Source organism: Bufo bufo, chromosome 8, assembly GCF_905171765.1.
Source record: "Bufo bufo chromosome 8, aBufBuf1.1, whole genome shotgun sequence".
Taxonomy (NCBI): Eukaryota; Metazoa; Chordata; class Amphibia; order Anura; family Bufonidae; genus Bufo; species Bufo bufo.
Window position 1 is genome coordinate 117,357,383 of NC_053396.1, and position 13,865 is coordinate 117,371,247.

Below are 13,865 nucleotides of genomic sequence, written 5' to 3' on the forward strand. Positions count from 1 at the left end.
AAAGAACAAACTAGCACCAGGACCTTCTGTTCATGTTTTTTTTGGCCAAAGCTTTTCAATTTGGAAATTTGATTTGCATTGCTCACTCCATCTCATATGTCTACACTTGGCATTGCGTTTTGGGATATCGGTGTGGGTTTCCATATATTGACCTACAGTATCTGACATTCAGCTCTTATATTTGCTGTCTTATAAAGTACACTATTATAGACTAGTCTGATTAGAGTTATCTGAGTTAAGATATATCAGACAACTTGAAAGCAGGATAATTCAAATAAAACCATATTGGTCTTTTTTTTTATCAGGATATAACATTGGTTACAGTGGTTTTCCGCTATAGATATTTGCGGCATATCCACAGGATACACATAGGGGTGGGTTCCAGGAGAACAGGGATCAGTTGTTTCCAAAACTCCTATAGCCTTGAACAGAGAGAGAAAAGGATGTGCCCCACCACCTATCTGTCCAGTCTCCAACTCGGCCAGTTCAGTATAGGTGTGTCTTATATGAACAATCTATTTAATATATATCAGCAAAATGTTTTCTGTCACTATAAAAATATTTTGAATAATTTTAATATAATGTACAATTAAGAAATGTTGGTATTAGTTTTCCCATATTTTTGTATATTGCAATCTTATTTTTAAGTAATATATTACCTGGTTGCATAGCACCATTTTTTAAAAATGTCCTCAATGCAAACATTTCTGAAAATAGCCCATATTACAAACCAAAAAGACTCCCTTTAGAGCTGTAGTTGATTTTGAAAGCATAAATGATAAAAATTACATAGTTGATAATCTTCCCACAAATGAGATAGCAAATTATCTACTGTGAAAATATGTAATCTCTAGCTAAGTTTCTAATTTCGGAAAGTAAAGCGGCTTTGCCTGAAGTAAAGCGCCAATAAGCTTAGAAAGGAAATCACAGTAGTGCTTAAAGTGTCAATTACCAGGCATATAACTAATAGTAAATTATGATCAAATACCCAAGCGGAGAGCCGCAACTACTATCATCATTTATATGATCAGCAGCAGTGACATAAACCATTCTAGGAACCCAAAATAACACAAGCCAAAAAAAGAAATTCTTATTCTGTCAAAGAACAGTATAATATATGTTCTTTCTAAAACTATAAAATGGAAACCGGCCAAAGTATGAACATTTTCTTTGGGACAATCTGATGAAGGTCAAAGCTTTCAAAATTATGAATTCATTATATTAATAACAATTTATAAGAACAGGCATTATAGATAATAGTTATATGTTATAGTATTGCTATAAGCCAGTCTTGTAGAAATGAGGAAATATTCCTCACAGTCAGTGGAGAAAGGTGACTGTATAGCACACTTGACAGTGACCTAATCAAATACTGTAGCTTCAGTACTTAACTATAAAATCTCTCAGTTTTGAGAGGTTCATTAAATATCAACTTGACACTTTCTTTAAAACCATTTTACACACTCAGAGAAAAGACAATGGGAAAAAAGGGAAAAAAACCCGTAAAACTGTGTAAGCTGGCACTGAATAAGGCCTTTGTGTATTAAGAGAAATAAAAATAATGATGACAAGGGCATGTTGATCTGCAAAGAAGATTTATGAAGACAAGAACCTTGAAGTTCTAAAATAAACATGATCAATGTTTGGAAATATGTAAGATCTATGACGACTCTTTGCCTCTTAAATTCTATTATCATAATTATACATTACATCTCATCATACCAGTCAGGGCCATCTACATGGCTGTAGCATCGACCTTCAATATCATTGTCTACCCAGTTGGCACAACCTGGTTACTGATTTAGGATGTAACATCTACTTATGACACTGACATATGTCTCAATGCAATTTTGCCTTGTAGTAATTGACAAACCTTGCATGGAATTTCAAGTTGTGATGTAGTGCCCTGACTAAATATTTTTAATGTTATACTGATGGTCTCCAGTATTGCATTAATAGTAATTCTGTAGCCTTCTCCAAGAGTTTCTTCTTCACCTAAGTTATTACATTAACGAATATTTAAGGTGTACCTAACCATTCAACAAACTTTGCATTACATAGTAGCATAGTATATAGTATATAAGGCCGAAAAAAGACATTTGTCCATCCAGTTTGGCTTGTTATCCTGCAAGTTGATCAGTGATCAGTATTACAGTGTGTGTACATTAGAAATAACACTATTTCTGGCCATCATGTGACTTGTATATTCGATTTTTAGCAATTTTCCCCTCTGTATACTAGATCTTTAGTTTGTTGTTCTCCCAGATCTGGTGTATAGAGGCTAGCGTCCATCCACTGTACACAGAAAATAGAGAATAATCTGCTTCCTAACTTTCTCACGCTCACTCAGAAGCAGCCCCAAGATCATGGAGGACATTACAAAGAAGTTCTGACCTACACTGATTTAAATAAAGTACTTGGGCTAAGAAATTAACTGTCTATGCAGTCTCTTTGGCTGAAGAAATAGACATTTCTATTTGATAAGGTATATTACAAAGTTTCTTAGGGTCACTTGTACTATTGATTTTTACAAAGTTTTTGAAAAGTTAGTGACCATTTACCAGTATGGTTGTGAGGGTCTGACCTTCAGGCAACCACCAAGTTTTTCTTCTTTTTTTTTTTCTTTGTCTCCGCACTTCACTTCCTCTTTTGCACCATGCTTCATGCAAATTATGCAATTTTTCATGCATAATTGATTGATGCAACTAATCATGAACTTTCTTTAATTTCACCCCCACATCCACAACATGGATTTTTCTTCGCCATGTTTTTGTATGTTGTTGTTCACATTTTGGAGGAATATTTATTCCCCCCTTTGATTATCTTTCCTCCTTTTGCATCCATGAGGTATTATTTACCTCTCATTCACTTTTTTTCACTCATCAACTCACATCTTGAGTATTATATTCTCATCCACACCATTCCTTTCTCTATTTTTCTCATTCATGCAAATGTCTTGTATGTTGTTTCTCCTGGCTTTTCTTGCATTATATTTATTGCTTTTACGATCATGTATGTAAACATTTATATATATTTATTTATATTTACATTGTTTTATATATATTTATTTACACTATATTCAATCATGTTCTTAACTATTATCATAGCCTTAATCACTGTTTTCAATTATTATCACATCTGCTCCAATCATGGTCCTTTGGTTTTTATATTGGGTCTATTGATATACAATGTACATACGTGCAGATACATTCATGTATTTATTTCATTTTATTTCATCTTCTATATGTATTTTTTGTCCTAATATAATATATGCCGTATCGATGTATATATATTACCTATATTGTACTATCTGTTTTGCTTCGATCATGTTTTTATGGTGGCTTCCCGACTCTCCTCCCCCTGTGTGATGTGTGCGCGCGTCATCCAGCACCGCCTCCGGGGCCTCGCGTCCGTGCGTCCTCACGTCGGGGCCGCCCGATCATGTGATTTCATCAGGTGGTGTGGGCGTGCCGACGGGACGCCGGCCGTGAGGGGGCTGGACTCGGATTTTCGCGCGCCTCTACCCATACACATCTGGGGACAAGTGAGTTCCGATCCCCCCTTTGGCTGTGGGAGTCTTTTTATACTTGATTCACAGTGATGGCGCTACCCCCTGACGAAGGTACGCCAAAACGCGCGTTGGGGTAGCGCCACCCTGGGTCTTCCTTGCACACGGTTCCTGTTTTGGTGAGCCCCTGTCTCCTGCTGTTCTCCACAGCTTATTTATTTATTGCAATTTTTTCGGTCTGCAGCATACTCCCATCTCCATTTTTTGTCTGCACACCCATCTCTACTCCGAGGTGACATGCGTTGACAGGTATCTCACCTGGTACTTCATTGTTTTAGTACTTTGTACATGGGTTAGATTATTTATTCAGCATTGATTCCCATGCTATACATATACATTGTACCATGCCCTTTTGATCCGTGTGTTTTTTCTCCCAGGGTGGCGTTTTTTCTTTTTTTGTCCCCCGCTCCCATCTCATCATGTTTATGGCATCATATTCATCCATTGCTTCTACCCTTGTCATCTTTTTTAACCATGTCTCAATAAAATGTATTTTTTTGGTATCATGAGCTCCTTTCCTTTTGTTTTCGCCAACCACCAAGTACAAGAGCAATGCATTTCTCCTGCATAGCATCACTCCTGAGCATCCACTTTTCAGGATAAAACTACGAGGAAGCCATAGTACTTAAAGGAGTTATCTATACTAATAAACTGATTTTTTCATGTGATTCATATTAAAAATTTTCTTTCAACTATTATATTTTAATATATAATATAAGGCTCAAAGGCTCCATTGAGTAGAGCTGAAACGTTGCTGATGCATGGGTGAATAAAGACATCCACTTTTGCTTCACAATTTTTGGAGTGCTGCCTCTTTCCTCAACGTTTATATAAGGAGAATCTTGGTCGTCAATCGAGAGGCGGATTGCATGCGGCTTAACTACTTTTTTGTGTGCTGCTTTTTGATATATATATATATATATATATATATATACTGTGTATATATATATATATTTATATATATATATATATATATATATATATATATAAATGGTTCTTGCCTGTGATTATTCCTGGTGCTTGCATCAGGGTTGTTTGTAGGAAGCTCATTGAACCTTCTTATATGAACATTAAATAATGTGAAAATTAATATGTAATGTGCCAGTTGCTATTTAAAGCCACAGCACAATTTGTCTATGGTTGAATAAGCAAACATACAGATCTGAAATGTAATTCTCTTCTCAGAGTTATAAAACATAAACCTGATTTAATAGCATTTTCTCGGTCTGCATAAAAAGTTTATTAACTTTGTATGTACTTTTCTTTTTAGATTGGATTCACATTTTAGTGTTCAAACCATATTATACGCATCATTCAAATGTGTCACGACTTCACCGCAGGTTCAACTGACTGACTTGACAGCGTCATAGGGAACTATGATGCTGTGAGTTTGCATTAGCTTAAATCTGTGGTTGGCCTGTGACACATCCAAGTAATACAGAGGTACAATATAGCTGGAACACTGACCTGTGAATTCAGTCAGTAACATTTGAAGGCTATGTACACCTTTGGGGCAACTTTGTTTTATTATTGAATTATACTAATTAAAAATATATTTTTTAATTGGTCTTTATTAAGAATTTTTAACCATTGTCTCTGTGCAACCTTGAGTTTTTCTAGTAGCAGGCTCTGAAATGTCATTCTGTTCCATCAGCTTAGCTGACGGCTCCTTATTTCTGACTGATAAGAATGTGGCTTAGGCTACTTTCACACACTATGGTTTAAGTTTTCTGGTATTGAGTTAGGTCATAGGGGCTCAATACAAAAAAAAAAACGCTTCAGTTTTGTCACCATTCATTGTCAATGGGGACAAAACTGAACCGAACAGAATGGAATGCTCCAAAATGCATTCCGTTCTGTTTAGTTGTGTTTCCAGACCGGAGAGCAAACCACAACATGTTGTAGTTTGCTTTAGGTCCTGAGATGCGGAGCAAGTCAATGGGGACGGATCCATTTTCTCGGACTCAATCTGACACAATAGAAAATGGATCCATCCCCCATTGAATTTCAATGGAGTTAATGACGGATCCGTCTTGGCAATGTTAAAGATAATACAACCGGATCCGTTCATAACGGATGCAGATGATTGTATTATCAGTAATGGAAGCGTTTTTGCTGAACCCTGCCTATCCAGCAAAAAACGCTGGTATGAAAGTAGCCTTAAATAAGTGTTAATGACCTTTGAGTAACTTAGAGATAAGGTTTATTAGATGATTGGCACAAAGTGAAAGTACCATTCACACAGCTGGGCAAACACTTAACCCTTTGTGAAAGAATAGCTCAATATTTTTTAATAAAGACCGATTGAAAAAATGGTTTTAGCCCAAAATGAGTAAAATATATATCGAAAATATATATGAAATTATAATGCTCTCTCCTATATCAAAAGTTGCAAAGTTGCTATTTTGTGGCTTGCTATGAAAATGGTTGCAGAAAATCGCACACATTTTTTTTTATAAGACAAAACATGTTACTTAGTTGGTCTTTTTTCTCTCCACTGAGACCAAAAGGTTGGTGTCACATGGCCATAATAAAGCCCCATTTAGAGTCCGTCAGGAACACATAAGTCATTATGATGCTGTGAGCTCACATAAGAAGAGCAGTGTGTAGTTCAGGAAATATAGTCCTCCCACTTAGCATGTTTCCTGGACTGAATATGCTTGTGTGGAACTGGCCTAAGTTTTAATTACAACAGAACAGAAAAAAGAGACCAAATGCCTAACTAACTAACACATGCAAATAAAAATCATGTGTAGCTAATTTCTTCTGACACACTAAAGGCAGATCTGATTGGTACTTCTCCACTCTCACTCTGGAATGAAGGAATAATAGGTGTTCTGTGAAGATTACACTGCAGTCTGCATCCCCATAATAGTAATTTGCAGCAGGGAAACTTCCCAGTTGGCAGATGCCCAAGGGGCCGCCTCAGCCTGTCTCACAACCACGAGATACAGAAATAATGGTCTAGAGCTCTTACAGTTGATTATTGCTGGAGGCATCAAGCACCGCAGCTGCAGGTGCCCTCTTGACTATTCAATTCAACTGTCTTACCATCCTGAGGAAAATGTAGAAGGAGGATGGAATGTGGCAGCTGGAGCAGATTCTTGGGATGTATTTTATGCTGCTGGGGCGGTATTTTGTACTGCACTGTGTTATTGCTGGCTCCACCTGAAATCAACTGTATTACCATCCTGGGGCAACAAAAGAAGGAGGATGGAATGTGGCACTGGCCACCACAGAAGTGCAGATTTTTGGAACGTATTTAGTGCTGCTGGGATATTATTTTGTGCTACTGTGGTATTTGGCTCTGCTGGGGTGGTATTTTTTGCCGCAATAGGTTAATGTTGGCCCCACCTACTTGTGTTGGGCCTGCCTTCTGTCAATTTGGACCTGTCTACAGCATGGGGCCACTTTTAGTTTTTTTTTCCGGGGCCACTTTAAGTTCCCCATCCTTGATCGTGATGAGCAGCATAAGCAATATTCATTTTTGCGATATGTCGCAAATGTTTGGCCTAATATTCTCCATAAATTAGCAAATTCTAGAATTTGTGATCTCCAGTCATTATTTTCTTGATTGCAAAAATAGGCAATGTAATATGCGCGTATTGCGCGTGCAATACAGGCGTGGCTCACTTTTGCTACATTTTTCAAGCTGCTAGAAGTTTCCTGAGACTAGAGAAAATGCATAGTACAGTAATTCCTATCACACTACCTAACACCCTGCACTGGAACCTATCAGCTACACTATATAACTATCTAACCTACACTGACTATCTCCCACTATCTATCTATCTGTATTATATATATATATATGAGCTAACTAACTATCTAATGTAATTGAATAAGTGTCCAGATGACTCAGCAAAGCACAGAGCACAACAATGACACTGCTCTCTCTCTCTCAGAACTGCAAAAACAGCAGAAAATGGCTGCTGGGGAGTTCCCTATATAGTAAAGGGGTAGGCAACTTTCCTATTGGTTGCTAGGGATGTTGCTATGCTCAGACAAAGATATTGTAGCCTATTAATTGGCCCACAAACAAGAAGCAGTGAGGGTACTGATGAAAAAAAAAATAGAATATTTGTGATTACGAAGATATAGCACTATATTCTAGATCTTCGCAAATTCTCAAAGTGCCAATATTCGTGATAAAAATTTGCGATTAGAATATTCACTATCAACTTTGCAGGCAGAGATTACAAGACTTTTAAGAACATTTAGCTAAACATGATTTTAATGTATTAATGTATTGCATGTATTGCTCAATATTGAGTTCAGTCATTTTAGTAGGAGGCCATTATGCAGGCCATAAAATATGACCATGTTGGAACTCGGCTCTATCTGCTTCTTAGGATTTATCCTTTTCCTTACTTTAACTCTCTTTGATAATTTATTATTGGTTGATGAATATTTATTGTAATAGGTTCTTACCATTATGAGGATTTAGTACATGATGTTTGTTAAAGGTCCATCCTCCAATGTTTGAAGAATCCATCTCAAAGCCTTGCAAGATGACTGTCCTCCGTTCCCATAATACAAGGTCTGGGCACGATTCATATTCATATCCAACCGACACTGCCACACAAGAAAATAAATAGTTCAACTTCAATACATTTTCTGCCAGTTATACATTTGATTATTTTGCAAAATTTCATCAGATGTTCAAGTAAATAGATCAGTCAAATCTCTGATCGGATGTCTGCAAATGACAGCTGTATAATATAAGTATAAATCACTGAAGTTTATATGTCTTTATGAAGAATTTCTGATACTTTACTTTTTTAGCTGGCTGACATGTTATCTTCAAATGAAAAAGCAGCCAAGTAAATTGCCTCTATTACTGTTTGCCTAAAGCACAGAAAAAGTCATATTTCAACTCATGAAATGCTGAAAGCACAAAATAACTTATGGATAGATTAATCCTTGCCTGCACTATGCACCTTACGGTCCAATTTGGTGATCAAGAGCTCCTTAGCAAAGAAACAGTCCAGTAGTTATTACATGATCATCCTCCTTGTCAGGAAAAAATAAATGGATGTCTTTACTGAAAGGAGTCTTACACATTTAAGTTTCCATTCCATCTTTCCAAAAAATATTAATGTAATCATCCTGTTTATCTGGATTTAACAATCAGACCCTCTTTCAAGATAATAAAAATGATTGAACTTAGATAATATAAAATCCAATGTAGTATCACACTTCCATAAGGAGACTACATATTACATATATGTAAGGTAGGAGGCTTCTACTATATGAACAGAAATATCTAGAGATAAGCAAATTTCTTGAAACTCATTATTTGAGGTCGAATTCACATGAATCAGTCATCAGTGACAGCAACATGTATGGTTATGGGTAAATGGATGGCAGTTTTTTCTAAATTAAAAACGCCTTCTTCTCCGACTTTAAATGGTTGCCGTAATTTTGAGAGATTCATTCTTATGAAATCACAAAAGTTTAGGATTTGGGAAATTCGTGATAGATTTGATTAGTTTACAATGGATTTGCTCACCCCTAGAAATAGCTGAATAAATCAGTAAACCAGCATATTCTAGAGCATTGATCTCCAGTCACAAAACAACTACAAACATATCTTGATGGCTGCAGATCGGTAGAGTCTCAAACTGTAGACCTATAAAGACACTTGTTGTTCACAAATCTACAGAACTGACCACCTACAGCAGTTGCCTTTCCCAGGTTCTAATGGTTTCTCCTAGTACTCAGATACTGCCAGGACTTACAGTAGGGCCGAATGGTATAACAACTGGATGATCGCAAGAAAATTATTTTGAAGCATGTATCAACACTGGCAGACAATAAATATTTAAAAGTAAACTTACTTAAATAAATGACACAGACTCTAATCTACCCAAGTAAGACAATAGAAAGAATCTATGACCCATAGACAAAGCAAAAAACAAACTCTGCAAACAGACAATTAACAGAATTCACAAAATAACAACAAACTTTAATGCTGGAAACAATAAAGGGGCTAGAAAGACTACAGGTACAAAGTTACACAATCATGACACAAATCTAGGATTCTAATTATTATCGATACAAATACACAGAGGACTTTCTATAACCAGCAACTAATGAGCAGAAAGCTTCAACATTTAAAGGAAGGCCATCCATGCAAGAATTCCTATCTAAATTAACCAATTTGAGCAACGTGATCATCTGGCCCAGAGATCAGGTATAAGGCAGTTGCATAGCTTTTCCCCTGCTGCTTATAACAAGATCAAGCATATTTTCAGAATCTGTTCTTTTAGTAACATAGTAACATAGTATATAAGGCCGAAAAAAGACATTTGTCCATCCAGTTCGGCCTGTTATCCTGCAAGTTGATCCAGAGGAAGGCAAAAAAAAAAATACTGTGAGGTAGAAGCCAATTTTCCCCACTTAAGGGGAAAAAAATTCCTTCCCGACTCCAATCAGGTGATCAGAATCACTCCCTGGATCAACGACCCATCTCTAGTGGCTAAAGCCTGTAATTTTTCTTGATTATTATCGAGTTCTACAGTAAAGACTGGACAAATGAATTTACATCTGAAATATCCCATTGCTTAAGCTGACACCTGCTATATGTTTATCATATAAAGTATTTTCAGCCATGAAACTTCTCCAGATCTTTGAGAAGGCCACTTCCTTATCCAAACCAGATTTTCAATTCTATCATATCATTTATACTAATCATCTATTTTTAGAAGAACAGACCACTTTTTTAGTGCAACTTTGTGTGGCTGTCTAAAGAGGATTGCCTATATTATAAAGGTAATGTCATGCAAGTATCAAAATTAAGACCCTTGTAGCCATATTTGTATAATAGAGATTTCCAGTGAATATCCACTAAATGTTAATATTACAAAATTATTACATCAAGTCAGTGTCTAAGTTTGAGTGGCAAAAACTTAATTGCTATTACAATTTTTTTTTCAAATGGCAATGTTCAAACTTGGGGTTATTTACACTGAACAAAAATTTAAACGCAACACTTTTGGTTTTGCTCCCATTTTGCGTGAGCAGAACTCAAAGATCTGAAACATTTTCTACATACACAAAAGACCCATTACTCTCAAATATTGTTCACAAATCTGTCTAAATCTGTGTTAGTGAGCACTTCTCCTTTGCTGCGATAATCTATCCCACCTCACAGGTGTGGAATATCAAGGTGCTGATTAGACAGCATGAATATTGCACAGGTGTGCCTTAGACTGCCCACAATAAAAGGGCACTCTGAGCAGTTTGATCACACAGCACAATGCCACAGATGTCGCAACGTTTGAGGGAGGGTGCAATTGGCATGCTGGCTGCAGGAATGTCTACCAGAGCTGTTGCCCGTGCAATGAATGTTCATTTCTCTACCATAAGCTGTCTCCAAAGGCGTTTCAGTGAATTTGGCAGTACATCCAACCGGCCTCACAACCGCAGACCACGTGTAACCACACCAGCCCAGGATCTGTACACAATTCCTGGAAGCTGAAAACATCCCATATCTTGCATGGCCAGCATACTCACCGGACATGTCACCCATTGAGCATGTTTGGGATGCTCTGGATCAGCGTATATATGACAGCGTGTTCCAGTTCCTGCCAATATTCTGCAACTTCGCACAGCTATTGAAGAGGAGTGGACCAACATTCCACAGGCCACAATCAACAACCTGATCAACTCGATACGACGGAGATGTGTTGCACTGCGTGAGGCAAATGGTGGCCACACCAGATACTGACTGGTTTTCTGACCCCTCCCCCCAGTAAGGCAAAACTGTGCATATTTCAGAGAGCCCTTTTATTGTGGGAAGTCTAAGGCACACTTATGCAATATTCATGCTGTCTAATCAGCACCTTGATATGCCCCACCTGTGAGGTGGGATAGATTATCTCGGCAAAGGAGAAGTGGTCACTAATACAGATTTAGACAGATTTGTGAACAATATTTGAGAGTAATGAGTCTTTTGTGTATGTAGAAAATGTTTCAGATCTTTGAGTTCAGCTCATGCAAAATGGGAGCAAAACCAAAAGAGTTGCATTTATATTTTTGTTCAGTGTAGTTAGGTGAAACAGACTGCTTAGGGACAATCTAACTAAAGTGTACAAATGTATAAACAAACACTACAAGGATCTTTTAGTGATTTTTTTATGCCTATGCCTTGAACGATAACAAGGGGGCATCCTCTATAGTAAACATGGAGAAATTAAGGTTTCATCATCATCATACCAAAGGATTATTTATTGTAAGAGCAGTAAGGCTATGAATCTCTTTTTTCTGGTTCAATAAGATAGAATTTCAGGTTGGACTTGATTGACCTATGCCCTTTTTCAACCGTATCAACTATGTATCGGGAACTGTCCTTGTGGGTGGGGTTGGCAGTGGCACAAAACACAGGCATCAAAGTCCAAATAAGGTTTATTTTTTTCATAAACACCACAGGCATCCACGTTCAATATTCACTTAGGGGAATACATGGTACAACAATAATTGATAAGCAAAATACCTGACAATCTGGGCGCTAACTAAACAGAAGGTTACCTCACCTAGGTACTTCAGAAAAACAGGTCATGCAGGTCACGCATGCTTTTGAGGTTTGTATTTATCCCCACATTAATGATCCCAGCAGCTACACCAGGGTTCATCTCAAGCTAGAGGAAATTTTGTACTGGAGTAGGAGGGAACAGCAGGTCCTGCTACCAACCTACCCACCATTCCATAAAACCCCTGGCTCATAACACACTTGCACACAAAACTGCAGTTTGCTGAAACAACTTAGCTTTCCTGGATTCTTTTTACCTCATCAATCTGAGCATTCTGGTGAGATATACACCCCTCTAGTACTTTACCACACAGGGTGTTACAAATCTTATTCAAAGGCTGAGTGACAAAACTGCGTTTTAATCATAATCAACCAGATAGATCAGATATAGACAAATTGGCAATGTCGAGTTTATACGTATACTACTCCTGTACATGGGAATCTGTCATATGCCAGGGTTTTGTCTTGTCAAAGTTGCATTTACCATATGACTGCATAGAGATGAGATAAATTGCTTTGTACTGTTTATATGTCGATATAAAGAGCAAAGTAACAAAGCCAAAACTCTAAGCACTAAGCTAATGATGGGCAATGCATCTCATTTAGCTTTATGTCAATGATCTTTTGAATGTTCATTATGAGTTCATTTTTGCCTTGCTGATCTGCTGTTCATGGGGTTCAATGAAGCCAAAGTGGATTTTAATGTACATTAGGGGGCACTTATTTCTATGCAAACTATGAGAGTTTCCTAGTGTGCATTGAAATGATGACATCACATTGCCTCAGTTATAGGCTTTGATAGTATCATAAGCGATTTATTCATGTATAATTGAAGTCTGTTTCTAAACACTCGCATAATTTGTGCTTTATTCTAGACAGAAATATTGGAAAAGTAATGTATTGAGGTTGCGCTCTTGAGACTGAAGCGGTTAACTTGAATCATCTCAAAAGTGCATCCTTTTTCTTTTCCTCTAAAATATATTTCTGAACTTTAAATGTAGTTAGGCCTAGAAAAGCTATTTAAGCTCCTAACATTGAAATGAGCCATAAACATATTGTAAGAATGCTCAGGAGGTGGCAGAAAACAGTCTCAAAATGAAATCAGACAGTTCTGCAGTAGTAAAGGCAGCCAGATTAAATTAACTAGAAAAAAAGGCATTGATTCTTTTCATGGCTTACTTCCAAATCCTCTATTAATAACTTGACTACCGTTCATTTTCTGATTTCATAACCCATCAATTCATTTTGTGGTGTATGAGAATAACGATTAAGCATTCATCTGAAGGGAGAAGGCGCCTTTTATGCTTTCAAAACCAAACACGATGTCCAAGATTTCAATGATCAAACATTTGGTTGTGCAAGTCATTTATGCCAGGGAAATTATTTTGATTCCAGTTGTCATTGGACATGATTTCCCTGTTGTTTTTTTAATTATAGGAAGAGTGCTCCAATTTCTACAAACAGATAATTATAGACAAAACGACAATAAACAGCCTTATGATGTTTTATATGTCTCGAGGAACTGTGCTCATGGAATGAAGTGACCAAGTGGACTGTCAGCTGCACAACTCAAGACCTAGGGTCCTTTTACGTGTACCGATGTTTCAGGCAATTATCAGGAATAAACCAAATGTTCCCGATAATTGTCTGATCATCAGAGGAGATGAGCATTGCACTTACAAGCAGCAATCTCCTCCTCTCTTTGAGCAAAAGTGATCACTTGATCCGATAGAAAATCATTGTTCCCGGGCAGTAGATCACTGT

General features: G+C 37.2%; 1 protein-coding gene across 1 annotated transcript in view; it reads right to left on the minus strand.

The window, feature by feature from the left end:
• TENM1 (teneurin transmembrane protein 1) overlaps positions 1-13,865 on the minus strand; it is an 840,365-nt gene that overhangs the window by 141,305 nt on the left and 685,195 nt on the right. Inside the window, 1 exon segment of the mRNA XM_040405386.1 lies at positions 8,000-8,143. Within this exon segment, the coding sequence (XP_040261320.1) occupies positions 8,000-8,143 (144 nt within the window).